The sequence below is a fragment of the Castanea sativa genome, chromosome 7 (assembly GCF_040712315.1).
Source record: "Castanea sativa cultivar Marrone di Chiusa Pesio chromosome 7, ASM4071231v1".
Taxonomy (NCBI): Eukaryota; Viridiplantae; Streptophyta; class Magnoliopsida; order Fagales; family Fagaceae; genus Castanea; species Castanea sativa.
In genome coordinates, this window is record NC_134019.1 from 41,488,675 (window position 1) to 41,515,737 (window position 27,063).

A 27,063-nucleotide genomic window follows, 5' to 3' on the forward strand; every position below is an offset into this window, starting at 1 on the left:
ATCATGTTTCTTATACTCCTGCTACAAGCCAATAATCAACCAACTTATACTCCTCCTCCTCCTACTCCCACTCCTACTCCTCTTCTCCTTCTTCCTTTCCTTCTCAACCTCTACCCTTTCTCTGTTGAGCTTCAGAGTACAAAAGAAAAACAGTCGTTTTGGTATAAGCTAAACAAGTAGTCAAGAAGAAAAGCAGTATCAAGCTAATTCCTTGATTCCCATAATTTAGTAACTCCAAAGACGTAAGCCTTAGCAACATGTATTGACAATAGTCATAAATATTCCTCAATTTAAAAATAACAACATATGCTTCCTTTTTTTAACATGCATTCCCTCTTAAGCAATATTCATTATTCAGTTTTTCCCTGTCACCTCTGAATGATATTTCTGTAGTCAACTAAATAGTTTCCAAAAAGTCCGTAAGCATAACCGTCTCCTGATTTAGGACTAGTTACTATTACTTCAAATTCAAGAAGATCAACTGTCCAACTTTCTGCCATTATTCATGCTATGAACAAAAAAGCTATTAAAGCAAAGAGTTCATGGTAATATTTAAAATTGAGAATTCAATCTTTAATTGTTACATTATGCTACTACTCTTAAAGTTTTGTCTAATTAGGGCCGCTCACCCACGTTTTACCAATGAAATTTCCTATAAATGTCACCTAGATTCTCATCAGTTATTGTTCTTTTTTCTGCTTACAATAAGTGGGGAGGGGGCATTCGAACCCAAGTTCTCCCATGGGAATGACCTGATAGTGTCATTGAACCACAATGCTCTGGTCTCATTAATTATTCCCAAAGAATACATGCAATTACGCACACAATATTATTATTATATTCTATCCTGCCACCTCCTTATGCAAGACAAAAGCCACATATAGCATCGCTTTGATATCAATGACATTTGAACTACCATTACAGAAAATAATGATGCAGAGCTTTTATGTGTGTAAATTCCCTGATTTAATAAGAGTAGGTTTATCTCTACAACAATATCTTCGTTAGTACATTTTACTTGTATCTATAACTAGAATGCTTATAAACCCATTACCAAGCAAATAAATATATATTTAATTGATCCAAGATCTCTAATTAAATTGTTGTTTCAATAAACATCCTTAATATTATTATGCCTTATGAGGACTCAGGCCTTCACGATTTTCAATCTTTTGTGTCTACCATATCACCACCAAGGTATCTTGAAAGTAAATCCCATTCCATGAAGCACAAATTGAAAGTCTTTCCTAAGTTTCCATGAAAATCATTAATAAAGGTCCCAAACAAACACCCTTTTAGGACTTTAAAGCTTCAAATTAGAACTTTCAAGCAACACCTGCAACTCCCGGCTAAAAAGGTAAAGTCCATTAAAGCAGCAGTTGAAAGCATCAGCAGCTAGTTGGGTTTTGGATCTTAGATAATATATACATATAGCCACCTGATAAATAACCTAAAAATCAACTTTCTTTCGTGATCGGTCTTTTCAACTCTTTTTCTTACTCGCGTGGAAAATAAATGTACCTGACAAAAACAAAAGTTTCAAAAGTTAATGACAAGAGTAAGAATAAAAAATATCGAATTGAACGGTTTAAGTACTCTATGAATTCACAAATACCTGTAGGCTTGATTATCACCAAACGGCCCCTTCAAAAACAACAACTCATTTATGCTACAGTGGAAAGCACTTTCTGCATCTGCATCTGCTGCAAAAGCCCTGATAATGGCATCAACCATGCAAGAATAAACCCCAGGAAATCTTTCTGTAATAATCGGTTCAAGTTCTGAATGCAGGGGTAGGGGTTTCAGTTTAGGTTTCTCTGGCTGTTCTTTAATCTGTTAAAAAAAAAAAAACCACATATAACAACAACAAAAAATTCAAAAGAGGAACATAAGTTTGATAATAACCTAGCTGATTCTACATATTTGGTAGAATGAGTTTGTATATTATCAGAGAATAGATGATAACAAGTGTAAAAGAAAGCTCGATGCTATTGCAGAAGAAAGCCAAGAAGAAAGGAAGCAAGTCAAATATCTAACTTCTTGCAATACGACAGTAGCTTTAGTTGTATAAATAAAAGCTACTAGTCGTTTAGTGTTAGTATCCGTCAGTTAGTTATGTTATTTGCCACACGTCTGTTTGTTAGTGGCTGTTTTTGCAATTAGTTAGAGAAGGAATCCACATAGTTTGGAGCTGAATTAGGGACTTAGAGGCAGTTAACCGTATAAATACTTTCCATGTACACATTATTCATTATTGCAATACAAGATACTTTTTTCATCAAACTTGAAGCTAATCCAAGAGTGTTCTTCAATGACATCAGCTTCCCAAACCATCACCATTGATGAAAATCATCCATTTTTTTCTGCATCATGAAAAAAATCCATGTGCAATTTTAGTTTCACAACCTTTAGTTAGTGAAATCTATCCTGCTTGGGCAAAATCAATGCAAAGAGCATTGAGTGCCAAAAATAAACTAGGGTTTATTAACTGGGAAGCACGGGTGCGGCGTTTGGGCCGCCGCACCCGTGTCCGACGTGGGGACGTGCAGGCGATGTCACTGTCTGCGCATCCGTGCTGCGTCAGGCATTAAAAAAATAATTTTTTTAACGCGATTCACGCCAATACAACGCCGATTTAGACTGACGCGCGCGAAATTGGGCCGATTCACGCCGATTCGACTCGAATCAGTCCGTATCGCGCGAAAACCGATACCGACCGAAATTCAAAAAAAAAAAAAACAAAAAGTGCGTAACCGTTTAACTTGGCCGGAAAAAAAAAAAGGTGCAAACGCACCGTTTGGAAAAAAAACCAGGACCCAGCCCTCTCTCTCTTCATTTTTCTTGCGCCTTTCTCCCACTCTCTGCCTTCACTCTTCAGCTAGGCTCTCTCTCATTCTCTGTATTCTAGTTATTATTTACTATTGTTCTTAAATTTGGTATATATTTATATAATGTGAAAAAAAATATGTTTAGCAATATATTAAAAATATTTTTAATAATTTTTTAATCGCCGCACCCGCACCCTACTTTTTCAAAAATTGCCGAGTCCCGCACCCGTTCCCGCACCCTCACCCGAATCCCAAAACGCACCCGTGCTTTATTGTTTATTAATGGTACTCTCACTTTGACTCCAACAATGGCGAAACCACCTCTGTTGGTTCAGGCATGGACTAGGTGTAACAACATCGTTGTTTCTTAGATTCTAAACTCAGTTTCTCCAAAGATCCTTGCAAGTGTGGTTTATAGGGACACAACTTTGGAGGTTTGGGAGGATGTGAAGGAAAGATTTTCTCAACGGAATGGACCAAGAATTGTTCAGTTGCAGAAATATTTGGCTGGGATTAATCAAGGGGAGCTCTCAATTGAAGTTCTTGTGGGATGAGATTGATAACTACAGAGCCTTTACATGTTGCACATGTGGAAGATGTACTTGTGGAATCAATCAAAAATTGATTCAGCATCAACTCCAAGATTCTGTTATGCAATTCTTGATGGGGTTGAATGATACCTATAATCAAACTTGAAGCCAGATCTTACTAATGGAACCTCTTCAGTCCATTAATAAAGCTTACTCCTTGCTAATGGACCTCTTCCCTCTATTTATAAAGCTTACCTCTTGCTAATGGAACCTCCTCCCTCCAATCAAAATGTTCTTAGTTACTATATGGGCCTTTGCTCCCACTATAGTATAGCGTATAGAGATCTATGGATACAAAACTAAATGTTGACTTTGAATTTAATCACAAACCCTCTGCCAAGAAAAACACCTTTCCCTTTTTTCTTCTCTAATGCCATTGTGTAATATGATTCTTGAAAAAGGTAAATACATCATCATCTGGAAAGAAATGGGTTAATAATAGGCTATATGAATCTGCTTTTGATTGATTTGGTCTTTATTAGTTTAACAATTGTTTATTTGACATTGATTTGTGGGACTCAAAACTATAGATAAAGCCTCTCCAAGTCTCCACATACATGATTCCTTATAGTCCTCGCATAACATTGTGGGAATACATAAAAAATAAGTAGTAGCCTCCAAGCCAAAGGTCAGATTAAGTTAATGTGCCAAGAAATGTTGGAAAAGTCGGTGACTGGTTCAATGTAAAATGCAAGGGAATGCACATATAATATTCACGAAACTGAATTTTTGTACACTTCATAATTGGTTTGGGACCATTACATTTATTGGGTTAAGTAGCTCATTCTTATTGGATTTTAAAGCCAGATATTACTAATGGAACCTCTTCCCTCCATTAATAAAGCTTACTACTTACTAATGAAACCTCTTCCATCCTGGTTTATACCTACTGCGAAAACCAGACAATTCTACCTCTATTCCATCATTGTCCAACTTTCTTTCCAATCACAAGTTTTTCAATTCTATGAATTGTACTCTTGTTAATTATGTTTCCAATTTGTCAAAACTATGGCATTTTAGACTAGGACATCCCTCAATCAAAAAAAGTGTGATACATTTTTCATCTCAAACTTTTAACAACATTTGTTGCAATGTCTGTCCTTTAGCCAAACAAAAGTGATCACCTTTTCTTTTCAATAATAATGTTTTTTCTAATGCTTTTGACTTTATTCATGTTAATATTTGGGGTCCTTATTACATTTCTACTCATGAGGGCTTTAAATATTTTCTGTTCAGAGTTGATGATGCAACTAGGTCCACTTGGGTCTTCTTCTTGATGAAATCTAAATCAGAAACTATGCCTTTTCTCATCTCTTTCTTTACCATGATACATACTCAATATGGAGTCAAAATCAAAGCTACCAGGTCTAATAATGGACCAGGATTTTGTATGATTGATTTTTATAACACTCACGGTATCATACACCAAAAGACCTATGTTTACACTCCACAACAGAATTCTGTAGTGGAAAGAAAACAGGAGCACATACGTTCAGTTACTAGACCTCTTAGACTCCAATCTAACATCCCTCTCAAATATTGAGGTGACTGCACACTCGCTGCAGTTCATCTTATTAATAGTTTACCATCTCTTTTACAAGACAAAACTCCTTTTGAACTCCTTTTGCTTAAGCCTCCTTGTAGCCATTTAAGAACCTTTGGTTGTTTGTGCTATGCTTCAACTCTCCAAGTTCACACGCCTAAATTTGATCCTAGGGCAAGGGTTTGTGTTTTCTTAGGCTATCCTCATAATGTCAAGGGCTACAAATTACTAGACTTACATTCTAGACAGATTTTTATGTCTAGAGATTTGGTTTTCCAAGAACACAAGTTTCCCTTCTTGTCCACTGCTTGTGCTCCTCAACCTATCTCAGTTACTACTTCACCTTCACCTTCCACCATGTTAAAGTTAAAGAAGACAGGCAATGACATGATAACATGTCGTTTAGACAAAAGACAAAAGACCTTCAGAAGAATGATTGTGCTCTATGATAATAAAGAAGCATGAAACAGGGTCATTTCGTTAAATGAAGACAGAACAAATTTAGCACGAAACAGCGGCGTCCTATTAATTGAAGATTGGTTTTGTTATTGAGAACGACGATGTTTCTAGCTAATTAATGCATTAAGTCTTCTTGCACATGATAAATGTAAATAAGTCAGTGTTGTGACATTTTGTCATTTGGCGAAGCAAAAACATTTACCTTTTCAATCTAGTACTAATATTTCTATTGCTCCTTTTGATCTTTTGCATTATGTGTTGGGTTACACGTATGAGTGAAGTCCCACATTGAATAAAGATGAGAAGAATAAGTGGTTAATATAACATAATTGAGCACATACCCATTGGGTTTAGGCTTTTTGGGTTAAAGTGTATCTCTATATATTATATTAATTACTCAAGGAAGCTCCTCAAGGTGTTTATCCCCCCGACAAGTGGTATCAGAGCCCATGGTGGTGTGCGGCAAAGGTGGTGAGGTGTTTATGGTCCCTACCCAGCGGGGACAGAGAAAGCCTAGACAGTCCACACACAAAGATCCTGGAGAAGAAAAAAAAAAGGCCAACAAAGGAATATTCCTAATGATGCTAAATAATGGTGTGGTGCGAGGTTCCCATGGACATGGACGTGGGTTCCCATGGATGTGAGTGTGGGGTTGACACATGGTTCCCATCAATGGCGTACGAGAGACCCATGGATGACGCGTTGATGAAGTAAAAGCTCATTAGGCAAAGGGGAGTGAGTAGGACTTGTTCATGGCCCACAAAGAGATCTTGAAGCCCATAAAGAGGCAAACTCACACGTGAGGGGGAGATTGTTGGGTTACACGTGTGAGTGAAAGTCTCACATTGAATAAAGATGAGAAAAATGAGTGATTAATATAACATAATTGAGCACATACCCATTGGGCTCAAGCCTTTTGGATTAAAGTGTCTCTATATGTTATATTAATTACTTAAGGAAGCTCCCCAAAGTGTTTATCCCCCGACATAGTGATCTATGTGGTCCTTTTTGTGTTCCTACTCTTGAAGATTACAAATATTTTTTATTATAGTTGATGATTTTTCAAGATGTACTTGGGTTTATTAATTGAAAGCTAAATCTGAAACTCAATCACTATTTGAGCAATTTTCAACAATGGTTAATATTCAATTCAATTCCAAAATCAAGTGTATAAGAACCGACAATGGAACTGAATTCATTATGGAAGATTTTTTAAAATCAAAAGGGATTTTACATCAATTGACTTATGTGGAAACACCTCAACAAAGCTCTATTGTTGAAAGCATCAGCATATACTTAATGTAGCAAGAATTTGAGGTTTCAGTCTTCCCCTTCCTTTACATTTCTAGGGGGATTGCATCTTACCATATGTATACCTTATAAATATATTACCACCATCTACTTTGCACATCAAAAGTCCCTATGAGATACTATTTGGTCAATTCCTCACATATGCACATCTCAAAACCTTTGGTTATTTGTGTTTTGCTTCTACACTTACACATCAAAGGCACAAATTTGCATACCAAGCCCAAAAATGTATTTTTCCAAGTTACCCTTCTGGTATCAAAGTTTTAGATTTGAGTACAAATATCATGTTTGTGAGCAAAAACGTCATTTTCCATGAACACATATTTCCTTTTGCAACTGTTCCTTCTACATTTGATCTAAATTTTTATCCTTTTGTCTTTCCCACTTCTATACCTAATACCTATTCCCCACCTATGGAGTCTTTACTTTCTACAAATTCAGCTAATCCAACATCAAAGGTCTTGTCTTCCAATCCTTCACTTGGCTCTAATCCTCTAATCCTAATGTCCCTAAAGTTTTTCCCTCTGCCGAACCACCATGTCCACCTGCTCCTCAATCTTTACCTCCTACCAAAACATCTTCTAGAGTTAGACATCATCCTTACCTTAAGGACTATTCTTGTCTCTCAGTTTCCACTTCATTCAAACCTCAATCTAGTAAACCCTCTAACATCTTTAATTCTCTTTCTTATACTAAACTCAGTCCAACCTATCACTCTTTCCTTATATCTATTTCTTCCCATAGTCCTGAACCCACCTTTCACCAAGCTGTGAAACATACAAAGTGGAGAGCTGCTATATACAAAGAAATTGTAGCCTTAGAGTAGAATCATACATCGACTTTGACTACTATACCTCATGGTCATGTTCCTATTGGTGTAAATGGGTTTATGGGATTAAGTACAACTCAGATGGCAGCATTGAGAGATACAAAGCCGGGTTAGTTGCTAAAGGTTATAGTATACTCAGAGGGAAGACCTTGACCATTCAAAAACTCTCTTCGGTTGCAAAATCAATTTCAGTTAGGGTGGTTTTGGCCATTACTGCCATGAAAGGTAGTCATTTACACCAAATGGATGTTAGCAATGCTTTCCTCCATGGAGATTTGAATGAAGAGGTTTACATGACCTTGCCTCTTGGATTTCGCATCAAGGGGGAGCCTTCTTTGGTATGCAAGTTGAACAAAAGCTTATATGGGCTCTAGTAAGCTTCAAGGCAATGGTTTGCAAAATTCAGCGCTACCATTTTGGAGCTTGGCTTTAGGCAGTCTTAGGGGGATTACTCTCTTTTTACTAAAACTAATAGGACATCATTTACTGTATTGGTAGTGTATGTGGATGACATCTTGCTTACAGGTAATGATCCTGCTGCAATTAGAGAATTGAAGCAACTGCTTGATACCAAATTTGGTCTCAAAGATTTGGGATCATTGAAGTATTTTTTGGGGCTAGAGGTTGCAAGAAATGAAAAGGGAATTAGTTTAAATCAGAGGAAGTATGCTTTGGAAATAATGGAAGATACTAATCTAATGGGTTGCAAACCTGCTAAAACACCTATGGAACAGAATATGAGGATTTCTAAAGATGAAGGGAAGGTACTTTCAAACCCTACTCAATACTGAAGGTTAATAGGGAGATTGATGTATCTGGCCTTGTCTAGGCCTAACATTACATATTCAGTGCATAGACTAAGTCAATACCTTGCTAAACCAAGAGAACCTCACTTATTGGCAGCTCAAAGAATTGTTCAATATATCAAAGGTTCGCTTGGGTAGAGCATTTTAAACGATGTCGGTAATGTTTCAATTGCCCTTACCAATGGTGAAAATCTTCCTTTTTCAGTAGTTCTGATCCAGTAATGCAAGTCAAATATCTAACTTGTAATACGACAGTAGCAGCTACAATTAGTTTAGTGTGTGTTAGTAACTTAGTATTAGTTAGTCAGTTATATTATTAGCCATGTGTCTGTTGTTAGTGGCTGTTTTTGCAGTTTAGAGAAGGAATCCATAAATACTATCAATATTCAAATACATATTCATCATTGCAATACAAGATAGTTTTTCATCAAACTTTTATACATACCTTAGCTCTCAATGTTTTCTTATGGGGATGACCATCTTTATATTGAGCCATTTCAGCTTCAATAGGAGAGTTATGATCATAAATGTCGTTCTTCTCCTGATCGAAGGCAGCCTCTATTGCATTGTTGTTTGCCAGTATAGCTCCATGATAGTGTGCATGTAAATTCCTAAGGTATACTGGCAAAGCACCCGCATTCCAAAAAGCATGCCCTTGGTAGCTATATACATGTCCCAGCATTGACTCAGGAGTTTCATTCTCAACCTTTCTCCACCAATTTTTATACCCATATTGCTGAACTTGAACTTGAAATCCGAAGGATTTATAGAAATGTTTTTGGTCTTGTATCCGCATATCCACAAGTGCGTGGATGAGTTTGTACTTGTCCCAATCATTGTAGATAATAGGATGAAACAATTGGAACATGTAAAACTTCTTTACCACTTGAGGTTGAAGAAACAGCTCAGAGAAACCGAGTTTGAAGTATTTTGATATATCACGTGATTTTAGATACTTGTTTACCACAGAAGCCATCATGTACCTATAATGAACTAAATCCGTCTTTCTCCCAAGATTATCCACACAGTCCTTAGACACTTTAGAGGGATGATAAACCACCATATTCTCACGCCGAATACGCAAACGGTTGAGTAAATCCCCTGAAAAATCACCCTTTTCAAAATGGCCATATGAGAATTTTGCAACTTCCCCAAACAATCTTCTAAAATAAGGTCCAAACTGTAGAACTTGGTTACTACCCGGATCATACTCCCAAAAAAGTTTCTTAGAATCAGTCGGAAGATGATCAAGAAAGTATTTAAATGTCTGTAACGTAAGACAATATGAAAAATAAATAAATATACACATGCATATAAATATTATAGCAAATTATTAACAAAAAAAAATACCATAGACTCCAACTCCCAAAAAAGGCTCTTAGAATTAGTCGGAAGATGATTAAGAAAATATTTAAATGTCTTTAACATAAGACAATATGAAAAATAAATAAATATACACATGCATATAAAATATTATAGCAAATCATTAACAAAAGAAATATACCATAGACTCAGGATTTGGTGGATCCTCCAAGCATTCTGGGGGCAGTGATGGATACGGATGAGGCTCAACACTAAAGGCTTCTATCATGTTCTCTCCATCAATTTTTGGATAGTAGTCAACTTTGGAAAATGCATATGGAGAGTCCATTTGAGGTTTCCAAGCTTTCTTTCTAGCCAAAAAGTACCCTTTTTCTGTTTCTAAAACAACCCACTCTCTTACACCAATCAGTTAGTGCACTAAGATGCTCCACTTTCTTTCTAGCAAAAAAGTTTCCTTTTTTTGTCTCTGAAATATTCCACTCGCTTACTCCAAAATTATTAAAAAATGAACAATAGTAGTCGACTTTAGAAAATGCATATAGAAAGGCCATATGAGGTTTCCAAGCTTTCTTTCTAGCCAAAAAGTCCCCCTTTTTTGTCTCTGAAAGAACCCACTCTCTTACACCAATCAGTTAGAGGGTGTTTAGATTCTTTTTTTTCTTTCTTTCTTCTTTACTCTGGTTTCTTCTCCTCCCACAGTCAGACCACACATGTGCTCCACCACACTTTTTCTCTTTTTCTTGTTGATGCTTTCTTCTTCTTTCTTCTTTCTTTTTTCTTTCTTTCTTTTCTTCTTCACGCTCAGTTTTCTCTTCTTCTTCTTTTTTATATAGATAGAGTGATCTTCACACCATGGGTTTTCTCTTTTTTCTTTTTTATATAGATAGAGTGATGAGGCAAAGGAACCTCTTCATTCAATAAAGGAGTGACCCCTGAACAGTAGTCTCACAACTTGCAATATAGTTTATCACCTCCAACACAGCTCTAATGGGACAAGCATCCAAAAGAAAGCCCCTAATTGTACAAGTGAAAGGCTAGGATGAAATCCAAAGGAATATATAAAGGAAAGAAATCCCTCCAAGGAAAGGGAGGAAACATTGGAAGAAAAGAACGTAAACTTAAGAACATCACCTTGTATTAGGAACTTGAACATTGCCTCCTCGGCCAGACTCGAGGAAGTGTTATTTCCATAATTTGTACTTCTTTTACTATTCTCAAAGCCCTAACTCCACTGACCTCATAATTGGATCATAATAAAGCATTAAAGCTGACCTTGCAAGCCCATACTCTAACAAATTAATTACACTAGGCCTGTAAAATCTAATTCCACTATTCTAAATGGGCCTAGCATTTTTGGGCTCCTACACTCGTCATCTAGGAACCTTTTATATTTTGTTCGTCTATTTATCTTATCATCCCTTTTTTTTTAAAGATAATTACAACATGTTGCTCACCCCGCAACTCAAACCCTTTCCCCCCTAAACCTCCAAGCACTTTGTACATGGGAAAGTGTCAATTCAACTACAAGGCTCTTGGCTCATCCCATTTATTTTAATGTTCATTCTCCATCCCCTTTACTTTATTTTCATCCCATTTATTTTAATGTTCATCCCCCTCCCCTTTATTTTATTGTCATTCCATTTACCTTTTGCTTATCCCCACTTCCCTTTTATTTCTTATGTTCATCCCCTCCCCTTTATTTTATTGTCATCCCATTATTTACATTTTGCTATCCCCACTCTCCTTTTATTTTTGCACCTTTTATTTCTTTTGCTCTCTCTCTCTCTCTCTCTCTCTCTCTCCACACACACGCGCACGTATATTACTATCTCATCACCTAAAAAATATTTTCTATCTATTCTTTTTAAATAAGCTTTAAACCTTAAGAAAAGCACAATATGGGTATGTTGTCTCAAAGGATGGTTAATGGTTTTGAACTCCCATCTCTTTTTTTACAAAGGACCCATAAGACTTGAAATAAATTAAAGCTTAATTAAGAAGAATCTCTAAAAAAAATCAAAAAAATTAAAAAAAAAAAAACTTTTTTAATGAACCTTTACTTTTCCTTGTCATTTAAATTCCTAACAACTTTATTTACTTGTCTTTATTTTATTGCACTTTATTTTCTAGTCTATACCACTTATTTACTATTGTTGAGTTTTTTTTTAACTTTTTCTCATAAATAATGTTGCCATAATTTAATAGCTTGGATGAGAAAATCTCTATAGCATGCTTTTCCAAAATAAAATGATTTTTCAAAAAGCTTTATTCCCTTTTCAGAAGTTGTTTCACAAACAAAACTCTTTCTCAAGAAAAAAAACTTTTTAAAAAGCTTCCCTTTTCTTTTAAAATGCTCTCTCTTTAAAAAAAAATTCTTTTTTCTTTTTAAACCCAAAAATAAAACCTTTTTTTTCTCTAAAAGATCTACCTTCCTTCTTTCAAAAATGTTTTCCTTTACTATGTTAGAATTGCTTTTCAAAAATATGATTAAAAAAATCTTTTGAATGAGCAAAGTTTCTAAAATGAGCATTTCTTTTCTAAAAAAAACTATGGGATTTTTGGAACCCAAACTTTTTAGAAAACAAAACCCATGAATACTTTTTTTAAAACAAAAAAAAAATTGTTCAAATTAAATTTTCCCTGCAAAATGTTTTAATACAAGTTTCTTTCCACCATGAAAATCATGGGATTTTTAATTCAAAATTTTCCTCCTTAAAAATAAAATCCCATTAAAATTTTTAAAAAAAAAAAAAAAAAAAACTCTTCCAATTCTTTCTTCTTCTTCTTTTTTAAATTTCCCTCTTTTCACAAAAATATTTTCAAAATAAAACTCCTTTCTTCAAACCATATTCTCAAAACAAATTCATGGGATTGTTAAAATTAAACCCTTTTTTAATTTTTTTTTTTTTTAAAAAAACCGTGAATCTTTTTCTTGAAACCCTAAAATGGCACTTCTTTTTTCTAAACAAACTCTTTTCAAAAAAAATAAAAATTTGTTTCCTATTTGAAAATTTTCTTGTTCAAAAGAAATATTTTCTTTCAAAAAATTGATGAAAGTAGTTTTCTAATACTTCCCATTTTTATATATAAAAAAACAATAAAACCTTTTCTCATAAAAAAATATATATTTTTCCCAAAACTTTCCTTTCAAAAAATATAATTAATATTTTTGAAGAAAAAGTCTTTTACAAATATGTGAATTTTCTAAAGAAAAATTATTTTACAAAATATTTGAATTTTCTAAAGAAAAATCTGTTTCAAAATAATTCATACATTTTTGTTTAAAACTTTTTCTTAGGATTGAATCTATAGAGATTTGTGCCTATGTTTCAATTTGATTGAACCCATAGGTACTAATCAAGCTTACATAGTTCCTCCCCTTCTTGGCACTAATGTATTATTATTGTGTTCTTTTTGCATGATAAAATGAGAAAACGTGGTGGATAACAACAAGGTGCTAGTCTTCCAACTCGCTCTCTCTTTTATTTTTATGTTGTAATTTATTTGTGTAATATGTAATATTCACATGCTAATTACATAGTAATTAAATATTTACATGCTATTGTATATATTATTTCTAGCAATGTGGTAAATGTCCTTCACATGTTGTGTGTGTGTGTGTGTGTGTGTGTGTGTGTGTGTGTGTGTTTTCGTTTGAATAAAAATGCCAAATATCTTATTTCTTCACTAAAAAGATAACGTTAGAAATAAATTAAAATGGGGTACTATCATTTGGATAGGCCTAACACCTTCTCCACACGTAACCGAACTTCCGAGTCCAAGATCTTTGGTTCGAGACTTTTGGTTTACCTTAACTAATAAACCCTTAAAATTGTTTTAGTGAGTTAGGTAGCTTAAAATGAATTAGACAACTATGTGACCAATCACACCTAATACAAAACCAATAGTTGGTGGCAACTCTTAAAATAAAAATAAGAAAAAGTGACTCACACACACACCTCTCCCACATCCACGAAACCCACTGACCCACAGGCCACAATCCAATCAGACCACCACGACCCATTGACCCACAGGCCATGACCCACGAATCAACAACCCACCAACTCACATCCACGAAACCCACCAACCCACGCCATCGCTGATAATGCGAAAAAAAGAGAGAAAAGATATTGAAGAGATAGAGAAGGAAGAGAGAAGGCTGAGACTTTGAGTCAGACGAAAAGAAGAGAGAGAGAGAGAGAATATTTTAATGTGAAGAAAGAGAAGTTAAATAATAATAATAAAAATTTTAACTTAGGAGCTACAATGCACAGCCATCTATAGCTGTGCACTGTAGCTGAAGAGGTAAAAAATTTATTTATAGCTCCACTATTGCATAATGGCTTTTAATATTTGAGGTGCTAAAAATACCAATATGGCTTTTTAGCACCACTGTTGTGGTTGCTCTAATGGACTAAATAGGACCAAATTGGATCGAAGAGGACAACATGGACTAAATAGAACCAATGTAGACCAAATAGAAATTGTTTAATTTATAGGGAGAACAAATTATCTTCAAAAAAAATTATACATTATATTAAAATACAAAATAATTATTTCTTCCCACACATCGCGTGGGTCTGTGACTTGTATTGTAAAAAAACTAGTATCCAAATATTTTGCATGGGAGAACCGTCTCTGCTAGCTGTCATAAATGGTCTCTTTTTAATTTGCCCTAAACTTGAAAACTCCATAACTCCTCTTGTGAGTAATCCATTACTAAGTAGGTATGTTTTTTTATTGATTTTTACAATGTCCATTACTAACATTATTTTAATTATTTTCTACTGATAGTTGTTAAGATAACAGGAAAACTATTCACTTGATTAGAGATTCAACTATATTTTGGAACTCTCTAGGGATAGTATAGTAATTACGTAGGGTGCTCAACAAAATTTCTTGCTCAACAAAGTACTGTAGAAGAGCCCATTTGCTCTTTTTGTTATAGTTAATACTTAATAGCAATAGATATTGGAGCCACTCTAGCATGTAATTTGGTATGTTTGGGTTAGAATGAAAAATGAAAATTAATTTACTATTTAATTTATTTTTGCTATTATTTATGGGTCACACTGTACTTTTTAGCACTATTTATGGGTCTCACTGTACTATTTCAACTAACTTTTACCTTAATCTACAATACTTTTAACAATAATATTTTAGTTTTAGTATAATTAGCCGTATCTAAACACACCCTTAATTCCAAGGTACATTATTAGACACCTCACCTAGGGCTAAGGCTATACAACGGAAAAGAATTGACGAAGGCCGAACCACTAAAAGGATATTTACTGTCATATTCGTACTGATCATGCTTTTGTTGTGGCTGTTGTGCCTGTGCACTACCTGGAGAAAATATATCTTGTTTGGGATATATGAGTCATCTCCCTCGTAGTTAATTGGTCCCACTTAATTGAGAGAGAAATGATCAAAAGATTTAATATAACCGAAATAGGGTATACCACCTCCATGACTAGAGTCCTGCTTTGTCTATAGTTGGTACGTAGCAGCTGATTTTTTCTTTCAATAAATATCTTCCAAGATTAATAAATAAATAATAATTAATAACTCAGTTATCTATCTTTCCTTGGTCTTTTATGTTTCTTTTACTAATTTCATATAAGATAGGTTACTGCATTGGTCTGGTTTGAAAGTGTGGTTAGTTGACCATCCCTTTCTTAAGATCCTTTACGTTTTTTTTTTTTTTGTAATAATTTAAAAAAAAAATTTATCTATGAATTACATCAAACAACAGTAGTCAATAGTCTCATGTAATCATGGTTTTAAAAACCGAAACAATCAAAGAATCAGAAAAATATTCTATTCCTGATTTTACTAGTTCTTAACCGATTTTTTACCATTTGTTCCTATTTTTACAAGACACAAACCACACACACACAGCTACATCATAGAACCCACAAACATTCACAAAACTACGGTAAACCCAAAACCCCCCAAAATCTCCAAATCAGTAGCATACATACAAAACAACCAAAATCCTAAGTTAAATCCATATGTACAGATTCACACTCACTCCCAAACCTATCTTGGAAATCAACCCAAATCCCCAAAGCGAAACACCAAGTGCACGCTTGGATAACGCTGAAAACTGAATCAATTTTCAGCTTTCAACGTTTTTAGTGGGTCTCATGCACTATTCACAAACCCACAAACCTCTTTTTTCAACAAATTTTTCTTTAAAACTGGGTCCCACGGCACTATTCACACATTTAAAAATTATTTTATTACAGTGTTTTTAATTTTCAGTTTTCAACTTTCAGCAATAAACTGTATCCAAACAGACCCCAAGCCTATGAACCTGCAATCAACCCCTCAAAGACTCCATTTTTCAAATCCTCAAGCAAAATATCAAATTCTCAAATTAACACACAACCAATCAAACAAACATAGAAATGAAGGAGCTTTTGGCCATTTGGGTTTGGAAGAGACAGAATGTAAGATAGATAGAGAATGGGAAGAAAGCTTAGGTTCAGCCATATAGGCTTGGCCTTAGGCTAGATTTTGTGAGAAGGAGGAGGAACTGCATGACAGTGGTGCTTTTATTGGATTTAATAGTTAAATTTTCAAAATTCTCATCTCATAAAAATATATAAAAAGAGTTTAAAGGGTTTCACTCCAAATTAATCTACAGAAAAATCTTTTCCTAGTTGAAAACAAAGCTAGTCATTCATAATTTTTGGATTTGCTTGCTGTACGTGCCATAAATTGTATTGCTTGCTAGAGATAGCTAAAAAAGTTAATGACTTACCTTTGCTTCAAGAAATTTCGTGCAATTATAATAAAAATGAGCTAATGTTGTGAATTAGTAGGCCTGCCTTCCACCATGTTTCTTGTCACTATTAAAAATATCAATCCCTCGTTGGTCAAAGAAAATTCTTATAATAAATTTTTGGACAGGACAATTATTCTAATACCTGATGTTTTGTTAAGATTTAGTGAAGAAAAGTATGAAAAATGACCAGAAAGTAGGAAGGATTTGGAGTCGTATAAAAGCATCCACATTAGTTCTTTTATTTTACACATCCACTTTTACACTAAAAATCCACTTTTTCTATTTTACACATCCGATTTTACAAAACACCTACATTAGTTCATCTATCCTACCACCTTTTTTAATTAAATAATCAATTTTCTTCAATTTTTTATTATTTTCCCAACTACCCCAGATATAATACGCGCGCTCTCTCTCTCTCCCTACTCATTTCTAATTTGTTGCTCTCTCTCTATACCCATCTCTCCAACTCTCCCTCTCCCTCTCGATCAAGAGCTCAGATCAACTCTCCCTCTTGATCAAGAGCTCAGATCAACTCTCCCTCTCCGATCCACGAGCTCTAAGCTCCGATCCTCAATCCGCGAGCTCCGATCCTCAATCCTCAATCCGCGAGCTCCGATCACGATTCGCGAACTCCGATCCTGATCCGCAAGCTCCGATCCTCAATCTGCGAGCTCCGATCCACAGCAAGACCCACGAGCTCCGATCCAGTCAAGCACCGATCTGTGTTTGTGTATCTCTGTGTTTTTTTTTTTTTTTAGCAAAGTGTATCTCTGTATTGATTCTCTGTGTTGATTTGTCTGCGTGGATGTGTTTGTGTGTGGGTGTGTTTATGTGCATCTGAGGAAAAAGAAAAAGATGAGGAGAGAATTGAGTTTGTTGAGCATGGATCAGAGAGAGAAAAAAAGGAGCAAATGAGAAAATGATAAAATATTGTATAAACGAGCTATAGTAGCCGTGTGTATTTACACGGTTATTGTAACTCGTGGATGGTTTTGCAATATTTTACACCGTTTTAGCCCTACTAATGTGGGTGTTTGTTTTTACCAAAATGTGTAAAATGAAGAATTTTTTGTGTTATAGAAGATTATACAAGAACTGATGTAGATGCTCTAAGAAGTGAAAATTGAGAAAATGCATCCAGAGCAAAATTACAAAATCACCCCACCCATTCTAGCTCTTACAAAGTGGTTCTTCGCCTTCCATCTAAGCTGCACAAGAAAGGTCCTAAGTTAATCCCAAAAAACAGTGAAGGTGATGAGGGTATTTTTTACCGTAGAAATTTTCCAACTCTTTTAACCGCCAATATTCATCGAGCATAGAATTCTCCACCAAGGTAAGAATGTTCATCAGGCCTAAACCCTACTTAGACCACAACGGCACCTTTCGTACCATCACCTCAATATCCCGTCGGTCTAGAAAATGAACTAGACAGACGACGAGCATGCCGACAAGTTGGGAACCATTCCGACAAGTGGAGATACCAACAGGCGAAGGAATTGACATATGAAGGCACCAGGCATACCAACGTGCGCTGACGAATCAAAAGAGGACAAGCATACCGACAGATGAAAATGCTTGTCCTCCACAATATTTGCATGCTCCCCACTCATTTACCCCTATATGAAAATATGTTGCACACTACACCCAAAAACCCTACTACACGTTCGTATCTTCCTAGTATGGGTAAAAAAGCCCTAAGATCTTGGGGCCTTAACTTCAAATCTTCTCTACAAGGAAAACTCATACATTCAAGGGATCTTGGTCAGCTCTACACCACTATATAAGCACAAAGCCTCCTCTTCCTTAAGGTAAGTGAAAATTCCTAACTCTCAGACTATTGAGTTCTTGGATATTTTTTTGTCACTGACTTAACCTTCGGAGGGTTTTTAGCCGGCACCCCACTGGTGCTCTCTGTTGGTTCCTCGTTCTCTTGTTCTTCAGGTACCCTCATTGGTGCGTGTGGACGAACAACTCACTGACAATTTTTGTTTTTTTCTAATGGGACAAAATTTAACTACAAAATTGGATTACAACCTTGCTCAATATTTTTTTATTGAAGGTGAATTTTGACAAATCCACCATTAGATTATATCTTCTTCTTATATCCTTCATGTTTGAAAAATTTCTAGAAAATTAAAGATCAATAGCTATATTATCAATAAATTGTTCAAATTGTAAGTTTTTATAATTTAAAATTATGCATAAAATATAAATTATAAATCATATGGTAAATAATATCCAATTGACACAAAATTTGACATGTATATTAAGAGAGTAAAAAACATGTAATTCAACGATTAGATTTTCAAAATATGTAATAATGTTTATTTTATTGAGTAAAGTTGTAGCTAAACTTTGTCCTTTCTAAGAACACTAGCATTATTAAGTGTGCCAAATGCCAAATATTTAGCATTTGACACACCAAACACCAAGAAACCACATATGTTCTAGGATCATTCACACCCGGACTTGCAAATGCCATATGTTGGCATAGTTAGCATCAAAGCCTCAAAAAACCTCCATTACTCAAACTTGTAAACCCAAAAAAATTTACAATTGTGCTACAATACCATTGCAAATTTGCAACAGTACTGTAGCACAATTGCAAAATGGTTTAATATATTTTATTCCATACCTTTTATCTACCTCTTTCTCTCTCCATCTATCTTTGTATCTCTTCTTTGTTGACATTCCAAGCCCCTCTCTCACGGTGATGGTTTTTCCTGGTGTGGGTCGTGGGTCCGGTGTGGGTCTGGTGGTGGCATGGCGTGGAGGCCTGGTGGCGTGGTATGGGTCTCTCTCTCACAGCGATGGGTCTGTTGATGGGTCTCTCATGGCGGTGGGTTAGTTGATGGGTCTCTCACGACGATGGGTTTGTTGATGTGTCTTTCACGGTGCTTGATGGGTTTGTTGATGGGTCTCTCACGGTGGTTGATGGGTTTGTTGATGGGTTTCGAGTTTAGTGGGTTTTGGGATCGATGGTTATGGGTTCCAATGGGGTTCATACAGTAGTGGAGATCAGCATGGGTCGTGGCGAGGTCATGCGTGGTGGTTTCGATGGTTCCGATCCAATGGGGATCGTTGCTGTGAGTTATGGTTGATCAGTGAGTTTGCTGAGTTGTGGTTGAACGAGCACGCTTGCTAAGTTGTGGGTTTGCTGAGGTGTGGTTGTGGTGAGAATCTTTTTATATTATTTTTATTTTACTTTTTATTATTTTAATGTGTAGGATGGTAAAATAAAAGTTGGGATATTAGGTGTGCTATAAAATGGTATGCTATAAATGATAAAGTAGGTTTTGAGATAGTAAAATAGAATTTTTTTGTAGATTTCAAGTATGAATGCTCTAAATGCCAAACAAGTTCGCATAGATAAACAATACATTCTATTAATAGAACTGTACAGGTGAAAATGCTTATTAGTTTTTATTCTTTTTTTCGTCTTTTCTCTCTCCTCTCTGATTAAAATCGATTCTCTCTTATCACAGATACCTTTCTTCTCTATTAATAGAACTGTACGGGTGAAAATGCTTAAAACTTTTTATTCTTTTTTTATTCATCTTTTCTCTCTCCTCTCTGATTAAAATCGATTCTCTCTTAGAGCATTCATAATGGAAAATGTTATCCTATTCTATTTTATCATCTCAAAAAGCTACTTTATCAATTATACCATACCATTTTACAACACAACCAACATTCCAACTTTTATTTTCATATTCTACTAATTAAAATAATATATATTACCCACTAAAATAATTTTTATATATAAACCAAAGCCTCTGAAGCTCCCACAATTTTTCACTTCAGCACAATATTTAAATAAAATTGTCATTTTATTTAAATAAAATTATTTTTATTTAGTCCAAACTTAACAAGGAGTGAAACTATTTCTCTAACAAGTCCAACTTAAACTCAAACTCAAACTCGTCATTGTTTTTAAACAAAATTATTTTTGTTTAGTCCAAACTTAACAAGGAGTGAAACTCTATCTCTCTGACAAATCCAACTTAAACTCAAACTCATCATTTAAAAAAAAAATTTATTTTTGTTTAGTCCAAACTTAACAAGGAATGAAACTCTATCTCTCTAATAAATCCAACTTAAACTCAAACTCATCATTTAATTTAAACAAAAATTTTTTTGTTTAATCTAAACTTAACAAGAAGTGAAACTCTATTTCTCTAACAAGTCTAACTTAAACTCAAACTCAAACGTTGATAATTTTTCTTTAATATCACAATATTTAAATAAAATTACTTTTATTTAGTCCAAAATTAACAAGGAGTGAAACTCTATCTCTAACAAGTCTAACTTAAACTCAAACTCATCATTTTTTTAAATAAAATTATTTTTGTTTAGTCCAAACTTAACAAGGAGTGAAGCTCTATCTTTCTGACAAGTCCAACTTAAACTCAAACTTATCATTTTTTTAAAACAAAATTATTTTTGTTTAGTCCAAACTTAACAAAAAGTGAAATTCTATCTCTCTGACAAGTCCAACTTAAACTCAAAGTCATCATTTTTCTTAAAAATGAGTGAAACTCTATTACTCTAACGAGTCCAACTTAAACTCAAACTCATCATTTTTTTAAACAAAATTATTTTTGTTTAATCCAAACTTAACAAGTAGTGAAACTCTATCTCTCTGACAAGTCCAATTTAAACTCAAACTCATCATTTAATTAAAACAAAATTATTTTTGTTTAATCTAAACTTAACAAGGAGTGAAAATATATCTCTTTAACAAGTCCAACTTAAACTCAAACTCAAACATTGATAATTTTTTTTAATATTTTTTGGTTTTTCAGAATTTTTAATATTTGAATTTTTGAGTTATTTTTTTGTAGTATCTAAAATTATCTGACAAATTTTTTGTAAGTCATTGCACGTTCAAACAATGGTTTCTTTATCAATTTGTAACACAAATTAAAATTATACAAGAAAAAATCATGTAATGGTGTAGTTTTTTAATCAATTTAAGATTTTATAAAATTATTTTAGTCTACCTTACAAATAAGTTTTTGTGCATAACACGGATTAGTGACTATTATAATATATTCCAATACAACTCTCTCTCCTTCTTCTTCCCCTAATAGGATGACACAGTAGCATAATTGCAAAAAAAATTACAATTATAAAATTTTACAAGTTTAACTACTAGGCTCTTTTTGTACTTTTATGCTAAATCTTTCTTATTTATACCATTTATAATTGTCAATGGAATGCTTTTATCATAGATACCTTTCTTCTCCGGTAATAAAACTATACGGGTGAAAATGCTTAAAATTTTTTATTCTTTTTTTTATACATCTTTTCTCTCTCCTCTCTTAATAAAATCGATTCTCTCTTATCATAGGTACCTTTCTTCTCCGGTAATAAAACTATACGGGTGAAAATGCTTAAAAAAATTTATTCTTTTTTTATACATCTTTTCTCTCTCCTCTCTTATTAAAATCGATTCTCTTTTATCACAAATACCTTTCTTCTCTGTTAATAGAACTGTACGGGTGAAAATGCTTAAAACTTTTTCTTCTTTTTTTATTCATTTTACTCTCTCCTTCCTAATTAACCTCCATCTCTCCCGTTTTGAGATCTCCATCTTTTCGTTGTTCATCCAAATACTTGCCTCAAACTACTTTTTGCACCGATTAAACTCCAATCCCTTCATTTTTGGTTGATTTTTGGTGGTGGTGGTAAGCTATCGGTGTTAGTGGTGAGTTGTGGGTTTATTCAGATTTGATTGCTGGGCAGTGGGTGGTGACTGTAGATTGGCTTTGATGAGTTGATTTGTGTTTGATCTATTGGGTTTAACTGATTTGACTTTTTCTCATAAATAATGTTGCCATGATTTAATAGCTTGGATGAACAAATCTCTATAGCATGCTTTTCCAAAAGAAAATGATTTTTCAAAAAGCTTTACCCTTTTCAAAAGTTATTTTCAAAAACAAAACTCTTTCTCAAGAGAAAAAAAAAAAAAAAAAAAACTTTTTAAAAAGCTTTCCTTTTCTTTTAAAATGCTTTTTCTTTAAAAAAAATAATAATTATTTTAAAAAAAACTTTTTCTTTTTAAACCCGAAAATAAAAGTTTTTTTTTTTTTCTAATAAATCTACCTTCCTTTTTTAAAAATGTTTCCCTTTACTGTTGTAACAACAATAAAGCAATCAACCAACTTGTTAGCTTCAACAAAGACTTTACTGTTTTTTATCAAAATAAAGCAGTTAATTTCTCTCTCCACTCTTATTAAATTCGATTCTCTCTTCTCTCTCTCTTCTCACAGACACCTTTCTTCTCTATCTTCTTTCTTCTACATTCTCACAAACATTTACTCTGCTCCCTCTCCGATGGTGTTGTTTATGGTGACCGTGGCTGAGGTTGTGGCGGTGGATTATGGTGGCTGAGGTTGTGGCGGTGAAGGTGGCGGCGGATCTTGGAGGCCATCTTTCCCGTTTTGAGATCTCCATCTTTTCGTTGTTCATCCAAATATTTGCCTCAAACTCATTTTCGCACCGATTAAACTCCAATCTCTTCATTTTTGGTTGATTTTTGGTGGTGCTTGGTGGTGGTGAGCTATCGGTGTTAGTGGTGGGTTGTGGATCTATTCAGATTCGATTTCTGGGCTGTGGGTGGTGACTGTAGATTGGCTTTGATGAGTTGATTTGTGTTTGATCTATTGGATTCAACTGATTTGAGAAAAACTAACCCTAACCCTTTCAATCTCTCTAATCCAAACTCTTAGCCGTCTCTTTTGTTTTGTGTCAATGGGGTACTCTCTTTTGCCTTGTCAATCGAATCCCAATACTAGGGCGGGTCAGTCTGTTTCGGTTTGTGAACCGAAACTAAATCCTATAGAAGCGGAGGCTGAGTGGGAGGTGGGGGAGGAGCTGCTGAAAAGTTGGGGGAAGGTAGATGTTGTTGATGGTGAGTTTGACATCGCTTTCTGTACAACAAGCGAGTCGGATGAAGCAATGGTTTTTACGATCAAGATCCCAGACCCCGAAGCCTGTCCACCTCTTTCATACTTCATTCAAAGTCCACGTCCACCTCCTCCTCCTTCTATACTGAACCATATTAAGGGAGTGAAGAAAAAGAAAATCACCACCAACAACAACAGCAGCTTCAGCTTCACCCCAAAGAAGATCAGCCCGGTTTCCAAAGTCGCCGAAGACGGGCCGCCGGGGCCTTACCCCTCTCGCTACTACGCTGTGCTAGACGACCGTCTATATTCTGTTGGTGGCCTTGACCCTGATTTCTCAGCTTCAACTATTGCAGATGTGTACGAAAATTACACACTCCCCCATGACAACCCTCTCAATATAGTCGGCTATATCCCCACTACCGACGTCTGGATGCTCAACCTTAAATGTCCTGACAAGGGTTGGGAACGTGGTCCATCCATGAAATATCGTAGACAAAACCCTCAGACCATTGTTGTTGATGGTAAGCTATATGTTTTTGGCGGCGATTTGGGTTGGTTGCAACCCAAAGATACCTTCTCTGGCTGGATGGAGGTTTATGACCCCAAACTGCGTACCTGGGAAACCTTGCCAAACCCCCCAACTTATAGCAAGATCGACATGGATGTCATTTTCGCACACTCGAATTTTAAAGGCGAGAATCGGATCATAATAAATGGGCCGCCAGTACTTGGAGGAGATTCTAATGCGAAGGGTCATTACATTGCTTATGATGTGATATCTCGCTCTTGGAATCATGCGTTTAATGAGGCTCACCTTTCATGGGCAGAAGAAGTTCAGTGTAAAAGAGCTCAAGTTGTTTCTACTACTCTTTATTGGACTACCCTCCTAACTGAGTACACTGATATGATATTTATCTACGGATATAATGTATATTCGAGAGGGTGGACTCGGAGAAAGGTCAATATTAGATCCATTTTAATTGAGGGTGAAGATTTCCTTCCAACCGGTCCTGGTTTTCTCCACTTAGCTGGTTCGAAATTCTGCCTTCTGTTGTTTTCCTACCACAGACCTCATTATTATCTTAACTGTCTCATATTTGACCTCTATGGTGAAGCGAGTAATACAACCATTCTTTCCGTTCAGAAATACTTGTTGGATTCCTGTTTACAATTTCTGGACTGCATGATTATGTAGGTTTTCTCTTTTCTCTTTATATCGCTTTCATCTCTTATGCCATGCCACACACGTGACACGCCCATATATTACTCTTCTCATTTTTTTATAATTATTCTTTGTACTAGTGGCTAAACACACAGCAATGGTCCATCCCGTTCTAAATTTCGAATTGGGGAGTTCTGGTTTCCTTAGGTTTGAGTATACAGGTATTCTTTATTCAATGTTCTTATGCATGCACTTTATAAAAAAGATGACAGTTGTCAAATTTTTTGTTTTTTTTTTATTTTTTTATTTTTTATTGTGGCTATTCTCTTGCATAGGGTGGTGGGAAGATAGAATATAATAATAATATTGTGCGTGTAATTGCATGTATTCTTTATGGAGTAATTAATGAGACCAGAGTCTTGTGGTTCAATGACACTATCGAGTCATTCTCATGGGAAAACTTGGGTTCAAATCAGTGGCGAAGTCAGGATTTTAATTTAGGGGGGCAAGATGAAAATAAAGAATTGAAGAGAAAATCAATTGCAATCTTTTTGATTAGTATAATAAAAAAATACTTAACTAATTAAACAAAAAAAATTGATTAACATATAAATATAAGGTAAGTGTTAAGTTTTTTTTTTTTTCCCTTGTGCGTAACGCTAGATTTAGTATAAATGTTTTTGTATTTAAGATACTTCATATGTGACTATAAGTATATTTTTCAAACAAGTAAAAGTTAAAAAAAAAAAAAAACAATCAATATATGGTCATTATTATACAAAGTTAAAAGAGCTTCTTACTAATCACTAGCCGAGAAGAGTATATTACAACTGGAGCCAAGAGTGACAGCCCCATAGCACAATTACATGCAATTGCAAAGTTGAAGACCATAAGCTTAAAGCAAACAAAAACTTATACAAAACAAATACTAAATCTACAAGAAATATATATATATATATATATATATATATATATATGTATATATATATATATAAGGGGGGTGGGGTTTGGGTGAGGTCGGGGGGCAATTGCCCCCTCTCGACCCCCCTACCTCCGCCCCTGGTTTAAATGCCCCCTCTCCACTTGTTGTAAGAAGAAAAAAGAACAATAATTGATGAGAATCTAGGTGACATTTAAATTAAATTTCACTAGTAAAATATGGGTGAGCGCCCCTAATTAGACAAAATATTAAGAGTAATAGCATAATGTAACAATTAAAGATAGAATTCTCAATTTTAAATATTACCAAGAACTCTATGCTTTTATAGTTTTTTTGTTCATAGCATGAATCATGGCAGAAAGTTGTACAATTGATCTTCTTGAATTTGAAGTAATAGTAACTAGTCCTAAATCAGGAGACGATTATGCTTAAGGAGTGTTTGGAAACTATTTAGTTGACTGCAAAAATATCATTCAAAGGTGACAGGGAGAAAACTGAATAATGAATATTGTTTAAGAGGGAATGCATACTCAGAAAATGAAGCATATGTTGTTATTTTTAAATTAAGGAATATTTATGAAACTGTTGACAATACATGTTGCTTATTCTTCCTTGCTGTTTGATTGCAGATTATTGCTGGAAAAGATTCCCCACATCACAATGAAGCATGTATTTCAGGAAGCAAATAGAAGTGCTGATGCACTTGCTAGTATAGGTTGTACTTTGCAGGAAGAACTTGTAATTTTTTATTACCCCCATCTGATGTAGTTGCTGCATTAGTGAGTACAGACAAATGGGGAAACATTTTGTAGGTATGTTGCTACCAACTTAGCCATTTTGGCTATCTAGTTTATATATAATTCCTTTAAACCAAAAAAAAAAAAAAAACAATACATGTTGCTAAGGCTTACGTCTTGGGAGTTAGAGAATCAAGGAATTTGTTTGATAATGCTTTTTTTTTCTCGACTACTTGTTTAGCTCATCCCAAAATGACTGTTTTTCTTTCGTACTCTAAAGCTCAACAGAGAAAGAGTAGAGGCTTAGAAGGAAAGGAAGAAGGAGAAGAGGAGGAGGAGGAAGAAAGAGAAGAAGGGGAGATGGTGAGGTTGGGCAGGAAATGCAGAAATATAAACATAGGCACAAGGATGGCAGGAATAATGTTCATTTTTCATGTTTGTAAATTATATATATTGCTTCCTGTAGTACAATCATGGTCTGCCTGCTCAATTCAATTATCTACATTGTCTATGCTCAATACTTCAAGATGTTTTTCCCCCTCTTCTTTGGGTTTGCATCAATTTATTTATATGCGTGACGTATGTTTCGTTCTCCCTTTTTCCATTCTCTCTACTTGAATCGACTTCATCTTCCTAATACTACACATGACCAAATCATCTCAAGCAAGACCCCATCATCTTTTCATCAATAGAGATCACCTTTCCTTATATTTTCACTTATTCTTAACATTCTTGTTTTAGATAATTTGGAATCCTATTTTTCCTTCTATTTCTACTTGTCCATCTTAACATTTATCATTTCAATTACACTCATTTTATGAAAAT

General features: G+C 34.7%; 2 protein-coding genes across 2 annotated transcripts; one reads left to right on the forward strand and one right to left on the reverse strand.

The window, feature by feature from the left end:
* Nucleotides 1-1,201: 1,201 nt before the first annotated feature.
* Nucleotides 1,202-9,994, reverse strand: LOC142642225 (uncharacterized). Its single transcript, XM_075816562.1, has 4 exons — nucleotides 9,871-9,994; nucleotides 8,812-9,633; nucleotides 1,616-1,833; nucleotides 1,202-1,521 (listed from the first exon to the last, which is right to left on the reverse strand). The coding sequence occupies exons 1-4, from the start codon at nucleotides 9,955-9,957 to the stop codon at nucleotides 1,497-1,499; spliced, it is 1,152 nt and encodes a 383-aa protein (XP_075672677.1). The 5' UTR covers nucleotides 9,958-9,994; the 3' UTR covers nucleotides 1,202-1,496.
* A 12,762-nt stretch (nucleotides 9,995-22,756) lies between these two features.
* On the forward strand, nucleotides 22,757-26,754 carry LOC142642449 (uncharacterized). The gene is made up of 4 exons (XM_075816801.1): nucleotides 22,757-24,590; nucleotides 24,702-24,782; nucleotides 26,131-26,313; nucleotides 26,519-26,754. The coding sequence occupies exons 1-2, from the start codon at nucleotides 23,242-23,244 to the stop codon at nucleotides 24,706-24,708; spliced, it is 1,356 nt and encodes a 451-aa protein (XP_075672916.1). The 5' UTR covers nucleotides 22,757-23,241; the 3' UTR covers nucleotides 24,709-24,782; nucleotides 26,131-26,313; nucleotides 26,519-26,754.
* The last annotated feature ends 309 nt before the right edge of the window (nucleotides 26,755-27,063 follow it).